We start from the raw sequence: 23,272 nt of genomic DNA, 5'->3' as shown, positions 1-23,272 counted from the left end.
TGAGAGTGAGTCTTGATGGGCCAGATGGATGGGCCCGTGGCTGGATTGGTAAAGGGCAGAGAGCTCCAGTCCGACTCAGACGCCAGCAAGGTGGAGGTGGAGTACTGGTTTGGGCTGGTATCATCAAAGATGAGCTTGTGGGGCCTTTTCGGGTTGAGGATGGAGTCAAGCTCAACTCACAGTCCTACTGCCAGTTTCTGGAAGACACCTTTTTCAAGCAGTGGTACAGGAAGAAGTCTGCATCCTTCAAGAAAAACATGATTTTCATGCAGGACAATGCTCAATCACACGCGTCCAAGTACTCCACAGCGTGGCTGGCAAGAAAGGGTATAAAAGAAGAAAATCTAATGACATGGCCTCCTTGTTCACCTGATCTGAACCCCATTGAGAACCTGTGGTCCATCATCAAATGTGAGATTTACAAGGAGGGAAAACAGTACACCTCTCTGAACAGTGTCTGGGAGGCTGTGGTTGCTGCTGCACGCAATGTTGATGGTGAACATATCAAAACACTGACAGAATCCATGGATGGCAGGCTTTTGAGTGTCCTTGCAAAGAAAGGTGGCTATATTGGTCACTGATTTGTTTTTGTTTTGTTTTTGAATGTCAGAAATGTATATTTGTGAATGTTGAGATGTTATATTGGTTTCACTGGTAAAAATAAATAATTGAAATGGGTATATATTTGTTTTTTGTTAAGTTGCCTAATAATTATGCACAGTAATAGTCACCTGCACACACAGATATCCCCCTAAAATAGCTAAAACTAAAAACTACTTCCAAAAATATTCAGCTTTGATATTAATGAGTTTTTTGGGTTCATTGAGAACATGGTTGTTGTTCAATAATAAAATTAATCCTCAAAAATACAACTTGCCTAATAATTCTGCACTCCCTGTATAGGAAGATACACTTTGGAGGAAGCTGTAGGGACTTCTAGGGTAAGACACCCAGCATTGTGTCCCTTTAACTTCTTTTTAAGTCTATACCTCCTCTCCTCGTCCTGTTGAGTTATGTTGTGATACACTGCAAGGGTGCTGTGAATCGGGCACCATGTTTTGTTAATTTTGTTTTCTATTTGATTAGTGAGTTTTCTTTTTGAATTTCTATTAATGATATGGGCCGATTTTTAATGCTTATTTATTAAATGTTAAGTTTTAACAAGGTTCCCCACACTAGTTAGTTGATTGTCTTTGATTTATTTGGTAACCACTATTACCTATCTATTGTGACCATACTTACTTGGTTGTGTTAATCTACTACAGTAATTGTTGGGTCCCACTTTAGATATTACATGAGCTTGAAAAAATGTACTTGTTTAAATGTTTAATCATTTTACTCTTTTTTTATTTTTGCTACTACAGATATGCCTGGTTACAGTACCCCATCACACTATGCTGAAGATGATGATGAGGACTGTCCTGAGCATTCTGGCTGTTATAAAGTCATGGGAATGTGTGACTGTGTAACTAAGCGTACATGCATACCAAACTTCAGATTAGAACGCTATGAACCTCTGTATTGTGATCCACAGTTTGATGATCGTAAGTTTGTTTAAGTTTTATTCATATTGCTGACTTATATTGTAACTTTTATGCTAAACCCTTGTCACCAGTGTAGAGTATGTACATAATGTCCATTACTCACCATTAGTAGTCTGGTGTCTGGCTCCCAATAATTACTTGCTAATATTGCTTATCCAGTCCCTAAATGAATATAGTAAAAGATATATTGTCCCCTACTGTGTTAATTGGTACTATCTCTTGGAATAGTCCCCGTGTGGTTGGCTGCTGACATGCAGGGTCAGAGACACCGATGCCAAAGACCAAAGGATCAGGCAATACTCATCATCATGAAACAGAGAGAGGACAGGGTAGAGGTCAAAGTATGTGCAAATCCATTAAACAGTTAAGAGGTGAGGGCAGGTAGCACAGGGTCAGAATGGAGAGCAGGCACAGGTCAGGTCAGATGACAGGTAGTCAGAATCTAGGAATCAGGCAGAAGTCAGTACACAGGCAGACAAACTGATTATAGTGTTTTAGCAAGGTCTAGCAAGCTAGAGAAACCTAGGGGTTGTTCAGGCAAGGAATGAAACAAACAGCCCAGCATATATAGGAAAGCTGATTAGATCATTAGACAATCAGATGCACACAAAGCAAAATGGGAATTAACCCTTGCAGTATTGCAGTGTGAGGTTCCATGAATAGACAATTCAAACACAGGAAGAGACCTACTGTAGCAGACTAAGGCCTGCAGAGTGGAACACAGGAGTTTGGCTGCCAGCATCAGGCAGAAGCTAGGTGAATTATGCGGCGCCTGGGCTTGCCCCGCATAGTGTAATGACGGCAGGCATGGAGTGTCGCCATGACATACTGAAGACATCAGTATGGGATTATGGTTGCTTCAGCCCATCAGGTGACATGATTCTGCTAGGTCTGTGGAGTAACAAAGTCCCAGTACTCTCCCAGAATGTTACACATTGACCATGAATGTAGTAGTTTTTACTATGTTAACACTAACTCTGAGATCATACTGAAGTGTGGAATATCTGCAAACCGGCACTGCTATGTAAGTACTATGTGGCCCTACTGAGGAGACAGTCTGATGTGAGCACTAACATTCGGGCCCTTTAGTAAACACAGTATTAACATTGAAGCGATTTACCAAGTGTTTTGTACTGATAACTGTCAGGGCAAAGACCCCTACTCTGATTTATGCTGAGTTCCGAATTAGTATGGCAGATAGGTATGGAGTACTTGGAGGAATTGAATAATACAATCATCAAGGTTGTATTCAAACAAGTCTCTGTTTACTTTTTTATGGAAGGCAAATACTTATACCACATTAGGGCCATTTCCGGTTATACACCCACACACTTATCACGAAACATCTGGACATACAGTACAGACCAAAAGTTTGGACACACCTCATTCAAAGAGTTTTCTTTATTTTCATGACTATGAAAATTGTAGATTCACACTGAAGGCATCAAAACTATGAATTAACACATGTGGAATTATATACATAACAAACAAGTGTGAAACAACTGAAAATATGTCATATTCTAGGTTCTTCAAAGTAGCCACCTTTTGCTTTGATTACGTCTTTGCACACTCTTGGCATTCTCTTGATGAGCTTCAAGAGGTAGTCTCCTGAAATGGTTTTCACTTCACAGGTGTGCCCTGTCAGGTTTAATAAGTGGGATTTCTTGCCTTATAAATGGGGTTGGGACCATCAGTGGCGTTGAGGAGAAGTCAGGTGGATACACAGCTGATAGTCCTACTGAATAGACTGTTAGAATTTGTATTATGGCAAGAAAAAAGCAGCTAAGTAAAGAAAAAAACGAGTGGCCATCATTACTTTAAGAAATGAAGGTCAGTCAGTCAGCCGAAAAATTGGGAAAACTTTGAAAGTAAGGGCTATTTGACCATGAAGGAGAGTGATGGGGTGCTGCGCCAGATGACCTGGCCTCCACAGTCACCGGACCTGAACCCAATCGAGATGGTTTGGGGTGAGCTGGACCGCATAGTTAAGGCAAAAGGGCCAACAAGTGCTAAGCATCTCTGGGAACTCCTTCAAGACTGTTGGAAGACCATTTCAGGGGACTACCTCTTGAAGCTCATCAAGAGAAGGCCAAGAGTGTGCAAAGCAGTAATCAAAGCAAAAGATGGCTACTTTGAAGAACCTAGAATATGACATATTTTCAGTTGTTTCACACGTGTTTGTTATGTATATAATTCCACATGTGTTAATTCATAGTTTTGATGCCTTCATAGTCATGAAAATAAAGAAAACTCTTTGAATGAGAAGGTGTGTCCAAACTTTTGGTCTGTACTGTGTATATATATGTAAATGCTTATGTAACAGAATATTTAAATGTCAGTTAACCGCAGAGACATACATTTATCAGAATACAGTACCGTAAGTAGATATATAGCACACCAAGCAGTTTCCATTTCTCGAGAATAGCAAAGGTGGGGGCAATGTTACTCCTTCCAGCATCTGCAGAAACTGACATGCAAAAAGTCACTGATCTATCAACTTCGTAAAAGATCATACAATGTAAAATGGCCGCTGCAGACACAAAGATGGAGTCTCATCCCTCACATAACCTATCCTCAGGTTAGGTCATCTGTATGCAAGTGGTGGGTTTCAAACACTCGACACCCCCACCGATCAGCTATTTGAAGAGGCTGCTGTGCTTCGTTGAATGCCATGGCCTCAAAGTTTACCAAGCCCAGCGCCATCCACTGCTATCTTGTTGGAAAGTTAGAGGATCCTCTTATGGGCCCAGGTTTCACAAATCAGCCACATTCACTTGAAAGGGATCGAACTGTGCCTAGGGCATGTAACCAATGAATATGACATCACTGGCCTAGGAAGAGAGATCTATGTCTCATTGCATCCATGTTTGATTTGTGGTTTAGTTAGTGACCACCTTGTTTTTTTGTATTATTGCTTTACCTGAGCACAGAAACAAGCATTTTATCTAAAATTGGCACCTTTACAAAAAATATTCTTTCATTTTTTTGTCCCTCTGACACCACCCATGCTGACCGTAAGTAAACATTGCAGGGTCATACAAAGAAATCATAGAGCCCCATAGCAAAATTTAGACTGCCTCACACCCCCCCCCCCCCTCCCAAATTAATGTCTGTTAAGGCCGCGTGGTTGGACTTGGCATTGTTCTCTGTCACTTTTTAAAGACTTTCTTCATGCATGTTTTTTTCTGTGAGCCCTTTTTTTTGGAAACACCTAGAGCACACAGCTTTTTGGAGAAAAAAAAACACCACTGGTCAAAAAAAAATTTCAATCAAATTTAAGAAAAACACCTAAACGCTGCAGTGTTCAGTGCATTTTATATTTGTCAACTGACTTTAAGCAAACATTTGGCTGCCACTGTTTTTGGAAAAACTAAAATGCTGCAAAAATCTGGCTTTTTTCCCTAAATAATGTTATGTTTTAAACCACTGTTATAGTGCGGGATACTGTAAAAAATCTATGCGACATAATTTCACATATCAGTATATCAATTATGGTGCTCGTTCCAAACATCATATTTTTCTGTGTATTTATGCTATAAAACTGCCATAAATGCACTGATTAATATCCTACAGTAAGTTCCATATCCCATTGTAACTGGCTGTCTGCAGTCACCACAAGAGGGAGCTCAATACATGACTTTTTACAGGTACAAATGAACTAAATATGACCTGTATAAATCTCTGTGCAGTGAACTCCCCCTAGTGGTGGCTGCACTTTCTTATGTCAGAAAACAGTGTAAGCAGCTCAGTGTCGATGCATCTACCCCATGGGCTCAGGACCATGACAGGGCCAGAAATATACTTCTGTACAGAAGTAGGGTCAGTGAGTACAGAGGGCAAATTCCCCAGGTAACAGTTATTATTTGGGCATGGCTCTCTTTTGCTGCAGTGTCCCTTCTCACCCTTCCAATAAAATCAGAGGAACACCACAGAAAGGATTGCCCATGTGCCTCTGCAGACCTTCATTTGGCCCTGTGGAAAGGTACTTTAGAGAGCTTTCTGTAAAATATACGAGGGCCTATACAGAAAGAGCCATTGCTACAATGTTCACGTGCAGATATAGTTATCTGCAGTGGCGTAGCATGGGTAACCAGCACCCGGGGCAAGCCAAGTATTGCGCCCCCCCCCCCAACCTGTGACCACTCCCCTTTTTTTAAACAAATAATGTAATAGATGTCACCTGCAGTCCTATGTAACACCACAGATAACACAGTAATAACTCTGAGTACAGATAATGTAGTAGATGGGTGTGAAGCCCCAGAATTCAGAACACACACAGTGTGACCTCAAGTCTGGGGCCAGACTTCGGCAGTGTGAGACAAATTCTATATACCCCCTCTCCCCTACCCTACCGTGAAACAGATATTTGGATGGACATTACATACATTGCTATGAAATATACAGGAGAATACAGCACCATACCTGTTACATCCAATGACATCTCCTGTGATGTAGACTTTCCTCAACGTCCTCATTCGGAGATAGGACCGTCATGATAACTTCTTTCAGCCACGTCTCGTCTCTGCAAAGTTTTGCAGAAAATGTTTTAGATTCCTCACTTTACTATCATCCTCAGATAACAGACGTCCCCTTCCCCTGTAGTGCCCATAAGTATAATGCTCTCTGTATAATTATAATATATAATGGCCCCCTCTGTATTATTATTATAATGACCACCTCTGTAGTATTATAGTAATAATTATGGCCCCCTTCAGCCCCTCCAGCATACAGTCCTGTGTAAGATACAACACTCCCCCTGCCTTTAGTCCTTCTTGCAAACAGTCCCATGTAAAATACATCACTCTCCCTTCAGCTCCTCCAGCATACAGTCCCATGTAAGATACAACCCCCAGAGGATGCCATCTGCCCATCTCTCCTGTCCATATACCAGGCCTACCAGTATTACCCCTTCATATACCGCCTGGTCACCCCACACCCAACAGTCTGAGTCACTTGTCTCTGTGAGTGTTAGGTGGGGTGACCAGGCAGGTGGTATATCAAGGGCTAATGCTGGTAGACCTGGTATATGGACAGCAGAGATGGGCAGATGGCATCCTCTGGGCAGTACTGTCTCTCTGGTCTTCCTTCACCAGCACCCTGACTGCCACGGTCATGCTTGGCCTGGCTCTTATGGCACTTCACTGCCTGGTGCTCGGCTATCAGCGCTGAGTGACTCAGTCACACTGCGACACTGTCACTGCTGATAGCCGAGCACCAGGCAGTGAAGTGCCATAAGAGCCAGGCCAAGCAGGACCGTGGCAGTCAGGGTGCTGGTGAAGGAAGACCAGAGAGACAGTACTGCACAGAGGATGCCATCTGCCCATCTCTGCTGTCCATATACCAGGGTAGGCCTGGTATATGGACAGCAGAGATGGGCAGATGGCATCCTCTGTGCAGTACTGTCTCAGTGTCCCTGGTCATCCTTCACCAGCACTCTGACTGCAGTGCCATCTGCTTGGCAGCCTTGGCCTGGCTCTCATGACACTTACTGGCACTTAACTGATATTATCATATATTACCCCTAAAGCCTGCCTGCCCTCAGCCCATGCCAACAAAGTAAACTACTGAACTAATTACACACTCAGGGTGGGACTTTGGGACTCTGGGACAGTGACACTGACTGTCACTCACTCTGTCTCAGGGTCGCTTGAATCCAGGGCCGGCGCCACCTATAAGAAGAGTAGGCCACCGCGTAGAGTGCACTCTGCCTGGGGGCGCCGGCGCTCTCGAGTCCGAATCCCGACTAGCCGCCGCCCGCGCCACGCCCCCTATTTGTGATCCATCCATCTAAGTTCTAACATCTTCTCCTGATTCCTAGCCGCCTCCCGCACCACACCCCCTACCTGGCTGTCATCGATCTGACTCCTCCTGTTCGACTGTTCCTGTACTTGCCGGCCGGCCGGATCATGGTGGATTGTGCTGCACTGCTGCCCCTGCGAGGGCATGCATTTGTTCAGTCACTTAGTATTACTTAGTGGGGGCACTGGGGGGAAAATTACGTAATGGGCACTGCTCATTAAGTAATTTGCCCCCCAGTGCCCCAACAAAGTAATACTGCCCCCCCAGACAGTGCACAACTCACTGCACACTGCCCATTACGTAATTTTCCCCCCAGTGCCCCCACTAAGCAATACTAACTGCCCCCACAGACAGTGCACAATGCCCTCCATTATGTTATTTGCCCCCCAGTGGCCCACTAAGTAATACTGCCACAACTGTGCACTGTCTGTGGGGGCACTATTACTTAGTGGGGGCACTGGGGGGCAAATTACATAATGGGCAGTGTGCAGTTGTGCACTGTCTGTGGGGGCACTGGGGGGCAAATTATGTAATGGGCAGTGTGCAGTGAGTTGTGCACTGTCTGTGGGGGCAGTTAGTATTACTTGGTGGGGGCACTGGGGGGCAAATTAGGTAATGGGCACTGCCCAGGGGCATAGCTAAAGGGGGTGCAGAGGTAGCAGTCGCTACCGGGCCCAGGAGCCTGAGGGGCCCAAAGACCCTTGTGCCGCATAAGAAAACACTAGTATTGTAGAAAGTGCATGCTGGTCAAGTGACACCTCTGGCTTTAAGGAATGGGTTAGGTCAAGAATTTGGCATGGGGGAGGGTGCCTTCAAGCAGCACGAAGGCTATGTGCTTCCTTGTCCCTTGCCACAAAGTACTGAGGGAAGGGGGCCCAAGCTGAACTCTTGCACCAGGGCCCATGAGCCTTTAGCTACGCCCCTGGCACTGCCCATTACGTGTCTTGCCCCCCAGGGCCCCAACAAAGTAATACTGCCCCCACAGACAGTGCACAATGCCCCCACTAAGTAATTCAAGTTGAATCACTGTCTCTAGGCTCATGGCTGGACTAAAGTCTCCTACTGATTCAGCTGCAGCCATGATCTTCTGCTTCTTCTTGCTGCCTCCGGCTCCTGGCTCGTGCAGTCTCTGCACTGTCTTTCCCGCCTGGAAAGTGGGCGGAGCCTATCGGAACTGCCGTGCATGCCCCGCCCCCTCTCGCCTCCTCAGGCCCCCTGCACACGATCAGGATTGCGTGCGGAAAATCCGCACCGTAGGTCATGTCCATTGTATTCTATGAGAATTTGAAATTCTCAATGCACACGATGCGGATTTTTTCCGCGCGGATTTTGACCTGCGGTGGGGATTTTAAAATCCGTGACATGTCAATAAATTTTTTTTTTCCTGACCGGATTTTCTTCATTCACTTTGTGAAATCCGCATGCGGAAAATCCCCACCAAATCCGCACGCAAATCCGTATGCAAATCCGCACCAATTAATGCGGATTGACCGCACAGATTTGCCTGCGAACACCTGCGGATTTCAGTGCGGATTCTCCGCACATGAATCCTGAACGTGGGCATGTACCCTCACTCTGCTCTGCAGCCGGACGCTGTGTGAAGAAGAAAAAACACAGCTTCGGCGATTTATCTTGTGCCAGCCCCGCAGACGGCGCCCCCTGCAGAGTGGCGCCCGGGGCAACGGCCCCCCCCCCCACGCTACGCCCCTTATCTGGATCAGGCAGAGTGTGGTTGTACAGAATGGGAAGGGGCCTACATGGTTTAGAGAATTCAGTGGGTAAATGGGCGAACTTTCTGCCATCTGGAACCCTCAACAAACTGGAGCTAAATCAAGCCCTAGTCCACTAAGTTTAAGACATACCTAACCTTTCAATAAACTTTGCATTAATCAATAGTACAGGGAGTGTATGTGAGGAATAGTACTATTTGTAGCCATTATATCACTTGTATCTGGCCCTTTTTAGCGGTTTCGCATGCTAGATCCTTAGTTTGCAGTTCTAATTCTGCCATCCACGGCACACAGGAAGTAGAGGAAAATCTGCTTCCAACGTTTTCACACTCACTCAGAGGATTATGGAGAATATTCCAGAGAAGTACTGACCTGTATGGATAAGAATATAGCACTTGGGCTCAGACAAAAACTTGCAGGAGCATCGGACTGAATTTTCTTGGGCCCACCAGAGGAAATGATTTTGAGGGCCCATACTTTGTGTATAAAGAACATATTGTATGTTTACTGTTTAAATGTTTTCATCATTGCACATTCAGAACTTATCGATAATATACTGTGTGGTTTAATATCTGATGGCTATTGGTTCCTAGGTCAACTCCGCATTATCCTCTGTTATATCTAAGGAGTCCTATTTTATAAAGAGATCTCTGTTTTATAAGGGACCCTTTATTGTATTTGAGCTTGGGCCCACCAGAGGATTCTCTGGTACTCTGGTGGGCCAGTCTGACAATGCTATGCAGCCTCTCTTGCTGTGTGTGTCTCTTATGTCTTCCTCAGTTCCTACTCATTCCTCCCCTCTCTATAGACTTCAATGGGATGATGTCATCTGATCTTTCAGGGAGCAGCAGCCGTCCAAGATGTATTTTTCCTGATTTTTAAAGACAAAGGCATTTAAGAAAAAAGAAAGAGGGTGGATAAAACAGTTGATAGCTCTAGAACAAGGCATTTTTCTCTGATAACACATATTACAAAGTTTCTTATGGTCACATTGCACTATTGAGTTATGCAAAGCTTTGTGAGAAATTAGTAACTATTTAAGGAGGACCTGTTACTATGAAATGAAGTACAGTCTGCAAATAGCATGTTACAGAGCAGGAGGAAATGAGCAGGTTGATATATAGTTTTGTGGGAAAAGATTCAGCAAACCTTGCAATTTATACATTTATATCTCTGCTCTTTCTGACTTCAGTTGTATACAGAGGAGGAATTATCAGTGACTGACAATGTTTTGCAGATTTTTTTTATTTTATTTTGGGGGGGGGGGGGGGGGGGGGGAAGGGGGGGAGGGATTTGCTGTCCCACTGAAGAAATCTGACTTTGGGGCTGCTGCTAAGAGCATTATAGCATTATCTAAGTGACCCTCCTGGTAGTCCCCCTTTAACTCCCATACAGGGATCTGGACTGCAGGAGAACCACTAGGCCATTAACTCTAGGAATAGTCACTTTTTAGTGGCTGCTGACCCACAGGGGTCAAGACATATGTTGAAAGAGCACCAAGGAACCATTAAGACCGTACTGTAGTCATGAAACAAGCTGAGGTCATGGCGGGTAGAATTTCCGCAATCCAAAGTGAGTTTGAGGATCAGGCGAGGCAGCACAAGGTCAAAATGAGGAACAGGCAGAAGTCAGGTCAGGTCAGTCAAATCTCATTATGTCAGAGATCGGTACACGGGAAAGCAAACAAGACAAATAGTGAAACTTTTCAGAAAACTAGCTAGCTAAAACCTATTGCTCGGCCACCCTCCTCTGTGGGAATAGTTGAGGGAATGTGCACACTGGCCCTTTCAGCAGCACTCGTGCACTCCCTAAAGAGGAGGAGAGGCTGGAAGTGGAACACTAACAGCCTAGGCCTATCAGACCCTGGGCCACTGACTGTTCCGCTTCTATCTGCGCCCGAAATATGCCTTATTTAGGCATATTTGAGCATAGTAAATGACCCCCTAAGTATTTAGGGTTAACATCCAAAATACCTCATGCTCCAATAGGTGTTTGTAACGGTCGCGTACACACACACACACAGGGGGGAGGGAAGTGACCACTGCGCTCCACCCTTACCCCTGGCCCTGCCTACTTGCCTCGCGAGTCCTAATGACAGGGGACAACTGGACGGCAATCCCTAACTTGGAGTAAGTGCAGGGATGACAGACAGACAAACAACAGGACGTGAACGGACCGAGTCAATACCAGGAAAGCTGCAAAGTACAAATGGAGCAAGCAGAGAATTGTCAGGAGAAGCCAGGGTCATAAATACCAGGAGAGCAGAGAAGTACAAGAGGAGTCCTAAGAGAGTAGTCAGGTGGGAGCCGAGGTCACAATACCAGGACGGATGCGCAGTACAGGAGGATCAGGCAAAAGGATGGTCAAGGAACAGGATCAGGTAAGTATTCAGCAGTCCAACAAATAGCCAGGAACCTAGATATTAACAGGCAACCTGTAGCCAGCAGGCTGCCTGTATTTATAGTGGGGAGTGAGGGTCATGTGACGTGGCCAGCGTCACATGACCGACAGACCAACCAGTCGAGCACCGAGTGATCAGCTCGGCGCTCAAGGCAGACTTAGGAGCAAGGAGCCACCCAGCTAGTAAAGCTGCCCTGGGAATGAGGTCAAACACAGATCCTCATTCCCAAAGCTAAGCAACAGGTCTGCGGGCGATGGGGGACCGAGTGCACCTTCGGAACCCCGTGACAGTGTTGCTTTAGATCACCTCCTCTGGTAGATAATTTAACCTTTTCAATGCCACTTATCCAGGACATCGCTAGTTTGCCTGCATGGCATTCGTAAAAATGCCTGGATGTTCCAGACATGTTGCGTTGGGTTTGCACTATGGTTTATGTTGTTGTTTACACATACTATTTTATATTGTTAAACTGCATTTTATATGTTTATTATAATATGTCCTGTTCATTTGTACTATATTTACACTGCACTGCGGAAAGGAAAGGGTTTATGCGCAGCCAGCTAATACTGAGAGACTTCAGAACTTTCCAGCCTATGCACTTAGAAGCCAGTAATTCCACAGTCTTCATAAGGGACTATGCAGAGGTAGGTTTTTGAGGGGAAAAAATAGACACAGTGAACTTTTGACTGTTTTAGCTCTGTCAGACGGTTATTTATATCTGGAAACTGCATAGTCGTTCCCATTGGCTTGCATTGAGACACAATACAAGTTTATGGTAGCCATGAACTGCAACATTGTTTTTGTTGGGCTGTGTTCCTCCACCCATCCCACTAAGAGGCTTTGGAATAGTTAGAAATTGTATTAAAAAAAGTAGTCAGAGCCCCTAGTGTTCTGCAGATAGGGACCAGTGTTTAGCAGGAGAGACTCTGCCAGACTAGAGCCTTCTTCTGCCAGGGATGAGACTAGAGAAGCCAGCTCAGTGTATTGCCTGTATTGTTTTGCAGTTCCTTCAGTAAAGAAGCACACTGGTTTACTGCAAACCCTGACTCTCTGGGCTTATTTCCCATTGGTGTGCACCTGTCATGGTCTTACCTTCTTGCTGTTCTCCTTCGTTTGACATGTGCTGGCGGCCATCTTGGTTTCTGGGTTTCTTGTAGCCTTCCACCCTGCGGTTCCTCCTTCCCACTGGGAGGAGCTGGATGCCTAGCTCATATATATAGGAGGTCTGTGGCTTCAGTTCCTTGCTTGGTCCTCTTGTGTTCACATGCTTCTAAGACTGCTGCTGCTTCTGGTTCCTGATCCTGGCTTCGTCTGACTACCCTGCTGGTTCCTGATCCTGGCTTCGTCTGACTACCCTGCTGGTTCCTGATCCTGGCTTCGTCTGACTACCCTTCTGGTTCCTGACCTCTGGCTTCGCAAAGACTCTGCTCGGTTTCACCATCCGTTTGGACTTTTGCTTTACAGCTTTATTTTCAATAAAGCCTTCTTATTTTCTCTTATCTCTTGTTGTACGTCTGGTTCATGGTTCCGTGACATTAGGACCAAGCCATGAATTCTGACGGTACAGGGCCATCCTCGCTACCCACGCTGGTTGCCAGACTTGATCAGCAGGATCACCTGTTGGGTCGGTTCGCTGTGGCGTTGCAAACCCTGCTTGAACGCACGGCTCATTTCGCTCCCGTTGCCGATGGGTCGGTTGTCGCTCCTGGGCTCGCTCCTACTGCCGCTCCGGTTGTTGCGCCAGAGTCTACCCCGACACCTGTTGTTGCGCCTGCGGTGTTTCGGGGTATGACCGGTTGTGCCCCTCTTCCACAGCGCTTTGGGGGAGAGCCAACTCAGTGCCGAGGTTTCCTTAACCAGGTGGGCATTTATTTCGAGTTGCTGCCACATGCCTTTCCCACTGAGAGATCAAAGGTGGGCTTCTTGATCTCGCTGCTCTCGGACAAGGCCTTGGCCTGGGCCAGCCCTTTATGGGAGAACAACAATCCGGTGGTTGCCGAGTTTTCCGGTTTTGTTGCTTCTCTTCGGAAGGTATTCGATGTGCCGGCTCGTGCTGCCTCTGCTGCGAAGCTCCTTATGTCCATCAGACAGGGTTCACGATCCGTAGCTGAATACGCCATTGAGTTTCGTACCCTGGCAGCAGAGGTGGGCTGGAATAATGAGGCTCTGGTCGCTGCTTTCTCTCATGGTCTCTCGGATGCCTTGAAGGATGAGGTTGCAGCTAAGGACCTACCAGTTGAGCTCGAGTCTCTTATTTCTTTCCTGATTTTGATTGACACCAGACTCAGGGAGAGACCTTCCTTTAAGGAGAACCTGCGGAGGTCTTCTAACAGACTGGTGCCTACGTTTGCTGTCCCACCCGTGCCTCCCTCTCCTCCCACGCCTCCTGGGGATGACTTGTCTGGGGGTGAACCCATGCAGCTGGGGTTTGCTCGCCTGTCCGAGGGGGAGAGGGCACTCCGGAGACGCGAGGGCCGATGCATGTACTGTGGTCTCGGTGGGCATTTTCGGTTGGCATGTCCGAACCGTCCGGGAAAACGCTCGTACCTGAGATCCTGTCGGGGGCAGATCTTGGGTGGAGTCTCCTCGTCCCCGGTTTCCCGTGTTGACAAACCACTGATCACTGTTATCCTCTCCTGGGTCGGGGGCTCGGTGACGACCCAGGCGTTGGTGGACTCTGGTGCTGGTGGTTTGTTAATTGATAGTGTGTTCGCTGCCGCCAATTCCATTCCTCTGCAGGCTCGAGGTTCCCCACTGGCTCTTGAGGCGATAGACGGCAGACCCCTTCTGCCGCCACACGTGACTCATGAGACCCTTCCAGTGGGGATAGCCATTGGTGCCGTTCACAGAGAGTCGGTCTGCCTCCAGGTTATTTCGTCTCCACACTACTCGGTGGTCTTGGGGTACCCCTGGCTCCAGAAGCATAATCCGACTTTCGATTGGAGATCGGTCGAGATCCTCTCGTGGTCACCGCAGTGTGGGGCTAGTTGCATCCATGGGTCTGTCAAGTTGCTGTGTACTTCCTCGGACTCTCTGTTGCCTCCTGAATACGAGGAGTACCGGGATGTATTCGATAAGGTGCGCGCGGTTGCCCTACCTCCGCACCGCCCATACGATTGTGCCATAGAGTTACAATCTGGTGCCGTTCCTCCTCGTGGCAAAGTCTATCCACTGTCGGTAGCGGAGAATGAGGCCATGGAGGAGTACGTGAGGGAGGCGCTTTCACGCGGACACATTTGCAAATCTTCGTCCCCGGCAGGGGCTGGATTTTTCTTTGTGAAAAAGAAGGGCGGTGAGTTGAGGCCTTGCATCGATTACAGGGGTCTCAATCGCATCACGATCAAGAACGCTTACCCGATACCCTTGATTTCCGAGCTGTTCGATCGCCTTAAAGGGGCCACGGTCTTTACCAAACTCGACCTGAGGGCGGCATATAACCTGGTAAGGATCAAGGCGGGCGATGAGTGGAAGACCGCGTTTAACACCAGGACCGGTCATTACGAATCCTTGGTTATGCCCTTTGGGTTGTGCAATGCGCCCGCAGTCTTTCAGGAATTCATCAACGATGTTTTCCGTGACCTGTTGCAGCAGTGTGTGGTGGTCTATTTGGATGACATCTTGGTATATTCTGAATCCATGGAGGCCCACATTCTGGATGTCAGACGAGTGTTGCAACGGTTACGAGAGAACAAGCTGTTCGGTAAGCTTGAGAAATGCGAATTTCACCGATCCCAGGTAACCTTCTTAGGTTACATCATTTCCGCTGAGGGGTTCTCCATGGATCCTGAGAAGGTTTCGGCTGTCTTACAGTGGCCCCAGCCCAGTGGTCTTCGTTCCCTGCAGCGCTTTTTGGGCTTCGCCAATTATTATCGGAAGTTCATCAGGGACTTTTCCATGCTGGCCAAGCCTCTCACGGATCTGACCAGGAAGGGCAGTAATTCCCAGGTCTGGCCGCTCGAGGCCATCCGAGCTTTTGAGGCCCTAAAGTCCGCCTTTGTGTCGGCTCCGATTCTGTCGCATCCCAACCCTGGGTTGCCCTTTGTCCTCGAGGTGGACGCGTCTGAGACGGGAGTAGGCGCCCTTCTGTCTCAGCGTAGAACACCAGAGGGTCCTCTGCTTCCTTGTGGGTTTTACTCCCGGAAACTGTCTTCCGCGGAGTGCAACTATCAGATTGGTGATAGGGAGTTATTGGCCATCGTGCAGGCCCTTAAAGAATGGAGGCACTTGCTCGAGGGTTCGGTGGTTCCGGTTCTCATCCTGACGGACCACAAGAATCTGACCTACCTTTCTGAGGCCAAGAGATTGACACCACGTCAGGCCAGATGGGCTCTGTTCTTGTCACATTTTAATTACGTGGTCTCCTACCTACCCGGTTCCAAGAACATCAGGGCGGATGCCTTATCACGGCAGTACTCCGAGCTGTCCAGGGAGGAGTCGATTCCGACTTCGGTCATACCTCCGAATCAGATCCTGGCCGCCATTCGCACCAGCCTGACCTCTCCCCTGGGTGAGCAGATTTTGGCGGCTCAATCTGGTGCTCCCTCTGGGAGACCCAACGGCAGATGTTTTGTGCCTGAGGAGTTGCGCACTCGGTTGTTGCGAACCTACCATAACTCCAAGACCGCGGGGCATCCTGGAAAGAATCAGCTGTCCTGGGCTGTTTCACGTCTGTTCTGGTGGCCTTCCCTACGTTCCGACATCGCCGCATATGTAGCGGCATGCTCCGTTTGTGCCCAGAGTAAGTCCCCTCGGCACCTTCCGTTGGGCCTTCTGCAACCCATAGCCACCGGGGAGCGCCCATGGTCACACCTGGGGATGGATTTCATTGTGGACCTCCCTGCATCCCGAGGCCATACGGTCATTCTCATGATTGTGGATCGGTTTTCCAAGATGTGCCACTGTGTTCCTCTCAAGAAGTTACCCTCTGCACAAGAGTTGGCCACGATTTTTGCCAGGGAGGTCTTCCGGTTGCACGGTTTGCCCAAGGAGATTGTGTCGGATCGGGGGAGTCAGTTTGTGTCCAGGTTCTGGCGCGCCTTTTGCTCCCAGTTGGGGATTCATCTCTCCTTCTCCTCGGCCTACCACCCTCAGTCCAATGGGGCCGCAGAACGATCCAATCAGGCCTTGGAGCAATTCCTTCGTTGCTATGTCTCCGATCACCAAGACAATTGGGTTGACCTCCTGCCTTGGGCTGAGTTTGCCAGGAACACGGCGGTGAACTCTTCCTCTGGGACGTCTCCCTTCATGGCCAATTATGAGTTCCAACCTGCCGTGTTACCGGAGGTATTCTCTCCCCAGGATATTCCGGCTGTGGAGGATCACCTTTCCGTCCTACGTGCTTCTTGGGTACAGATCCAGAAGTCCCTTGAGGTCTCTGCGCAGCGCCAGAGACTCCAGGCTGATCGCAGACGAGCGCCTGCTCCTTCCTACCAGGTCGGAGACCGTGTATGGTTGTCCACCCGCAACCTCAACCTTCGAGTGCCCACTCCCAAGCTGGCGCCTCGCTTTGTTGGTCCCTTCCGAGTGCTTCGCAGGGTAAACCCGGTAGCCTATGCCCTTGCGCTTCCTCCTGGCATGCGGATCTCCAACGTGTTTCATGTCTCCCTGTTGAAGCCACTGGTGTGTAATAGTTTCACTTCCTCGGTTCCTCGGCCTCGTCCGGTCCAAGTGGGCAATCGTGAGGAATATGAGGTGAGCAATATCCTGGACTCACGCCTGGTCCGCGGTCGGTTGCAGTTTTTGGTCCATTGGCGTGGTTATGGTCCAGAGGAGCGTTCCTGGGTTCCCTCTGCAGATGTCCATGCTCCTGCCTTGCTCCGAGCCTTCCACGCACGCTTCCCTCAGAAACCGTTTTGTGCTCCGCGGAGGAGGGGCCCTTGAGGGGGAGGTACTGTCATGGTCTTACCTTCTTGCTGTTCTCCTTCGTTTGACATGTGCTGGCGGCCATCTTGGTTTCTGGGTTTCTTGTAGCCTTCCACCCTGCGGTTCCTCCTTCCCACTGGGAGGAGCTGGATGCCTAGCTCATATATATAGGAGGTCTGTGGCTTCAGTTCCTTGCTTGGTCCTCTTGTGTTCACATGCTTCTAAGTCTGCTGCTGCTTCTGGTTCCTGATCCTGGCTTCGTCTGACTACCCTGCTGGTTCCTGATCCTGGCTTCGTCTGACTACCCTGCTGGTTCCTGATCCTGGCTTCGTCTGACTACCCTTCTGGTTCCTGACCTCTGGCTTCGCAAAGACTCTGCTCGGTTTCACCATCCGTTTGGACTTTTGCTTTACAGCTTTATTTTCAATAAAGCCTTCTTATTTTCTCTTATCTCTTGTTGTACGTCTGGTTCATGGTTCCGTGACAGCACCACTCCTTACCATCCCCTTCAGAGAGCAGCAACACACGGTGACACCTTGATTGTGCCCAGGGGATCCAGTGAAGTGTTGGGGACACCACAAAACCCGGTCACTGCATAAAGAATACAGAGCAGATTTCTGAGCACCCTGACCTCCCTCCTCCAACAGTGAAGAGACAGTCCAGATTCACTGTCTGACCTCATCACTTCTCATTGCTGCTACTGCTCACTTCTGCGCCTCCAGCGTCCTGTTGCCTCAGTTTCCATCTCCTCCTCACAGACAGCACTTCACAAAACTGTTGGGGTGGGTCTAAGATGTTTAACTGCTAATTGACTGAACTAAGTGAGGCAGTCAGCCCTTGAGAACAGTAGAGGCCATACTGCCGATGGCAAAAAGGCATGCATTACATTGTTACAAGCTTTGGACTAATCCAGCAGTGATTTGTAATATGAGCACTTTGGACATCTATGGGCCCCCAAGGAGCCTCAGATCCTGGGTAGCCACCCAAAATGCTTACAGTATATAATAATCCACCATTTAGCTCCACCTGCTGTATAACATGCTGACTGCAGATTGTATTGCACTTTGTGGTTACAAGTTCACTTTAAGAGGAGACAGAAACCTATTTTATACACCAATTTACTTCTCTCTCTTCTTTTTAAGCTTCTTTTGACCATTTGTATGAATATTCCTGTACCCGCTATGGCTGCAACCTTGTGGACAACCAGTGCATTTGTCAACAGAGCGGTTGTGACCGTACTTTTGAATTCCCGGATCAAAAAAGTTGCCACAGAGTGATAAGTATGACTTCAGTTCTATATACAGTATTTATAACGCCATTCCATAGTAGGTTAAATGACACTTTTTACCTTGTCCATGATGGAATACAGTCCAGAGATGAAGTACAACCCTAACGCCTTAAAATTATTCAGCTCAATAGAGCAAGTGCCAATAGTATCAATCAGGTCAATGTTTTCATTTCCAAAACTGCGCTTGAAAAATAAGAATTTAAATCTAATTGGTCACTACAGGTAATATCTACAGACTATACATACTGTAAAACCTTAACATAAGAACCAGGCTTTCCATTTACCACTTTTATTTAAAGACAAGGTCCATCTTCACAATTTTTTTTATTGTATCATTCCAATGCCTCTAAAATGAAACTACTTTTCAAACAGTCTTAGTTAAAGGGGTTGTCCCATCTCAAACAATGGGGGCATATAGCTAGAATATGCCCCCATTGTCTGATAGGTGCAGGTCCCACCTATAATGAGTGTTTATAAGGTTAGAGGTCAGAAAAAAGGAGCCTTCAGCTGAGCTGCCTAATGGGAAACAGTAAAAATACAGAACCTGCTATTAAAGAATCTCAAGGCTGTACAGAGAAAGGGGCTAAAAAAAATTAATACAGACCAACTGAAAAAAATTCTTTTTAGTTCAAATGAGTACAATGCAATAACAATAAAATTGCCTCCAAAGGTGTACATAGCCTTTAAGTTGGCCATAGTAATTCTTATGATGCAAACCACACCCACTCTTATTCACACTCACTCAACTACAGGGCACTGTTTACCCAACCAAGCTACAGTAGCATCCTCTGAATAATTCTCCCAGTTTTACATTTCTACACATTTTTCACTCCAAAATTCCACCCTGCTTGATCATGGAAACTGGGAATTCCTTGTAGGAAGTCTCCAAGGGAGTCTGCACATCCACCCATTAATCTGCTACTAAGTCATACTTGCCAACTGGTGCAAGTGTGCACCGGGATGCTACATCATTAGACACAGCCCCGACACCTATACTTGCTTTGAGGGGGCATGACACACATAGAAATGGGCATAACACATCATGTAAGGGGTGAACATACATGGAAAAGGGGATAGGCCTTAAAAAATGAGTCGACACCCTGAAAAATTCTGCACCGTGCTCTTAGTCCTCATGCGTAACTTCACAAAGTTGTCAAGTATGTACTATATATACCAGGCGGTGATGAGGTGAGTTAGCTTGGATATAATGATTTCTGTTCTTATTTTACAGGAGATCGGTTGTGTGCCAATGTCACTTGTCCTGAAATAGAACCACTGCAATGTCCAAGTGATTCTATGGCGACAAAGCCCCATACGCCTTATGGAGAGTGTTGTCCAACTATACCTAGTGAATGCACATGCAACTTCCAATCATGCAACGACCATTGCCCAAGGGGGAAAAGAAAAGTGATGGCTTGGAAATCAGATGGGGTCTCTGGAAGATGCTGTGATAAATTTCTGTGTTTGCTATAAACCAAGAAATGATACAACTAAAGATGAGCGAATCGAATTCCAAGAAGTGGAATTTGATCCGAATTTCAGGATAAATTTGATTCGCCTCGAAGCCGAATTTCCTCGTGCTTCGTGTAAGCGAATCGATTTAACCTGAAATAGTATAAAAAAAGTCATTCTTACCTCCTCCATTTGCTTCCGATGGGCCGCCATCCGCTATCTTGATTGAAGAGCTCGGCCAAAATCCCGTGCATGGTGACATATGACATCACCACGTCGGCTGGCGTGATGATTTCACACCAGATCTTCAAGCAAGATGGCGGAGGCCGGCCCATCGCGAGCAAATGGATGAGGTAAGTTTGATTTTATTTTATTTTTTGTGTTAATTTCACACAGTTTTTACACTCAGATGCCGCGATCATGTATAAACGCGGCATCTGAGGGGTACAATAACGGGGGGTGGCGCTATCGCAGCTCCCTGTCATTGCACCCACTACTTACAAAATAAATGCTCTTCGTGACGAAGTAATTTGTCACAAAGCAAATTATTTTGTAAAATTCGGCAAAGCAGCCGAATCGAACTGTTAAAAAATTTGCTCATCTTTAGATACAACCTTGGTGCTCTGTCTAGGCAGTCCAGAAATATAAGTAGGGTGGGAGTTAATACAGTAAGTGCTTACATACCAGGGTATCTTTAGCCTAGCAGAAGTAATCACTCAAATTTTTGGTGCCTGTGCAAGGTCATCCATATATTATCCAACTGCTCTCACTTGATCAAAGGATAAACTTTATGGTAGACCCTTGCATCACATATCGTGCATGACCAACCTGAGTGATTACCTTGTAGATTTCAGATGTATCCAAATATATTCATAATCTGAGAGGCATTCGACATGTAACTAAATCTTTAAATATTTGTAACGTGCCTTGTGTTTTCATTTTTCAAGAGGTGGCACTTATACCTAACAAACATTTGCAGCATATACTAGCAATATGCCACCAAAGTCCAAAATGGGACAACCCCTTTAAAGGAGTATTCCGGTTATACCAAGTATAACTGTTAGATCGGCGGCAGTCCTACCGATGGTACCCTCAACAATCACAAGCTCCTGTGGAGCCCCTCTGAAATGAATGGAGCGGCTGGTCAGAAAACCGCTCCGCTGCTCCATTCATTTCTAAGGGAGCGGCGAAGATAGGCAAACTTTACGTGTTCGCGATTTGCCGAACATGCAAACATATGGCGATGTCCGCCGGCGCCGTATTCTTTTGCATTACGCCGAACTTTAACCCATGACACATCCATCAGGTGGGACAGGACAGCCAATTGAGACGTTTCAGCACATACACATCTGGCAGCAATTTTACATTCTGTGTTTTTCCAGTGTAGGGAGAGGTTGCTTTGTGGAGCAGGGACAGGCTGTTAGGGAAACAAAATGCTAATAGGGCCACAAAAGTCCTTTTAAGGACTGGTATAGGTGTGCTATCGATAGGTGTCATATACTCAGGGGTGTGATATACTTAAACTATACTTTCTAACATAGAAAGTATATTATAGTGCATTTGTATTGTGCAACAGTTGTGTGCGGTTCTGCTGCGATACCGCAGCTATATAGAGGGACAAGCGCTATTGGAACAACTATTTGCAACGGGTATGATATACCTGTTGCCCCCAAAAAAACTGATTGAGGGGTGTGATATACCTGCTTCCACAAAATACTGATTAAGGGGTTTGATATACCTACTTCCACCAAATATTGATTGAGGGCTGCGATATACCTGTTTCCACCAAATATTGATTGAGGCCTGTGATATACCTACTTCCACAAAATACTGATTAAGGGGTTCGATATACCTGTTTCCACCAAATATTGATAGAGGCCTGCGATATACCTGCTTCCACAACATACTGATTAAGAGGTTTGATATACCTGCTTCCACAGGTATGGAAGGCTGAAAAGCCAGCTTTAAGCCATCCTGGAGAACCACAAGGCCCAGCAGAGTCAAGTTTGGTCTTGTTAGACTCGTAAAATCATAAGAGTCATTGATACCTAAATGTCATAGCTGTATTTAGTGATTCCACAGAACTGTGGGCTCAGCCAGAATAAGGACATTCTGGGCTGACCTTAGCTGGGTCATAAACCTTGCTGACACCTTTTCGATCCTGCCCACATGTTCGTACCATTGGTGGGCAGAATTTCTGGCACCTCCTGTTTTAGAACTGTTATAGGATGCTGTCAGGGCATTGTATGGCAACCCTGCCTTGCCTTAATACCTGGATTTGTATTGCATTCTGAATGTCAGTGCTCAGGGTCCACTGATATTATACCAATCGGATTGCATAACAGTTTCAAGGACTGAAACAGAGGAACTTAAGTATACTTTTCATCCATTATCCCTTTTATTTTAACTGTCGTGAATTACTATTACCTTGAATTATTATTATCTAGAATAGTAATTTTTCTGTAAATGTACACTCACCTAAAGAATTATTAGGAACACCTGTTCTATTTCTCATTAATGCAATTATCTAGTCAACCAATCACATGGCAGTTGCTTCAATGCATTTAGGGGTCTGCTCCTGGTCAAGACAATCTCCTGAACTCCAAACTGAATGTCAGAATGGGAAAGAAAGGTGATTTAAGCAATTTTGAGCGTGGCATGGTTGTTGGTGCCAGACGGCAGGTCTGAGTATTTCACAATCTGCTCAGTTACTGGGATTTTCACGCACAACCATTTCTAGAGTTTACAAAGAATGGTGTGAAAAGGGAAAAACATCCAGTATGCGGCAGTCCTGTGGGCAAAAATGCCTTGTGGATGCTAGAGGTCAGAGGAGAATGGGCCGACTGATTCAAGCTGATAAAAGAGCAACGTTGACTGAAATAACCACTCGTTACAACCGAGGTATGCAGCAAAGCATTTGTGAAGCCACAACACGCACAACCTTGAGGCGGATGGGCTACAACAGCAGAAGACCCCACCGGGTACCACTCATCTCCACTACAAATAGGAAAAAGAGGCTACAATTTGCACGAGCTCACAAATATTGGACTGTTGAAGACTGGAAAAATGTTGCCTGGTCTGATGAGTCTCGATTTCTGTTCAGACATTCAAATGGTAGAGTCCGAATTTGGCGTAAACAGAATGAGAACATGTATCCATCCTCTGATGGTTACTTCCAGCAGGTTAATGCAACATG

At 46.6% G+C, this 23,272-nt stretch overlaps 1 protein-coding gene across 1 annotated transcript; it reads left to right on the top strand.

The window, feature by feature from the left end:
• The first annotated feature begins 1,334 nt into the window (after positions 1-1,334).
• LOC120998310 (cysteine-rich motor neuron 1 protein-like) lies at positions 1,335-20,235 on the top strand. Its single transcript, XM_040428971.1, has 3 exons — positions 1,335-1,544; positions 18,479-18,616; positions 19,856-20,235. Exons 1-3 carry the CDS (start codon positions 1,367-1,369, stop codon positions 20,095-20,097), a joined length of 558 nt encoding a protein of 185 aa, XP_040284905.1. The 5' UTR covers positions 1,335-1,366; the 3' UTR covers positions 20,098-20,235.
• The last annotated feature ends 3,037 nt before the right edge of the window (positions 20,236-23,272 follow it).

This window comes from Bufo bufo, chromosome 1 (genome assembly GCF_905171765.1).
Source record: "Bufo bufo chromosome 1, aBufBuf1.1, whole genome shotgun sequence".
NCBI classification, from domain to species: Eukaryota; Metazoa; Chordata; class Amphibia; order Anura; family Bufonidae; genus Bufo; species Bufo bufo.
The sequence above is the reverse complement of the archived record's forward strand: the minus strand, read 5'-3'. Positions and strand labels throughout refer to the sequence as shown.

Excerpts from the sequence above, each read along its gene's own strand:
- LOC120998310 (XM_040428971.1), top strand. The coding sequence starts at position 1,367 with ATGCCTGGTTACAGTACCCCATCACACTATGCTGAAGATGATGATGAG. Across the intron at positions 1,545-18,478 it reads TGATCCACAGTTTGATGATC|CTTCTTTTGACCATTTGTAT; the intron begins GTAAGTTTGTTT and ends CTTCTTTTTAAG. Across the intron at positions 18,617-19,855 it reads AAGTTGCCACAGAGTGATAA|GAGATCGGTTGTGTGCCAAT; the intron begins GTATGACTTCAG and ends CTTATTTTACAG.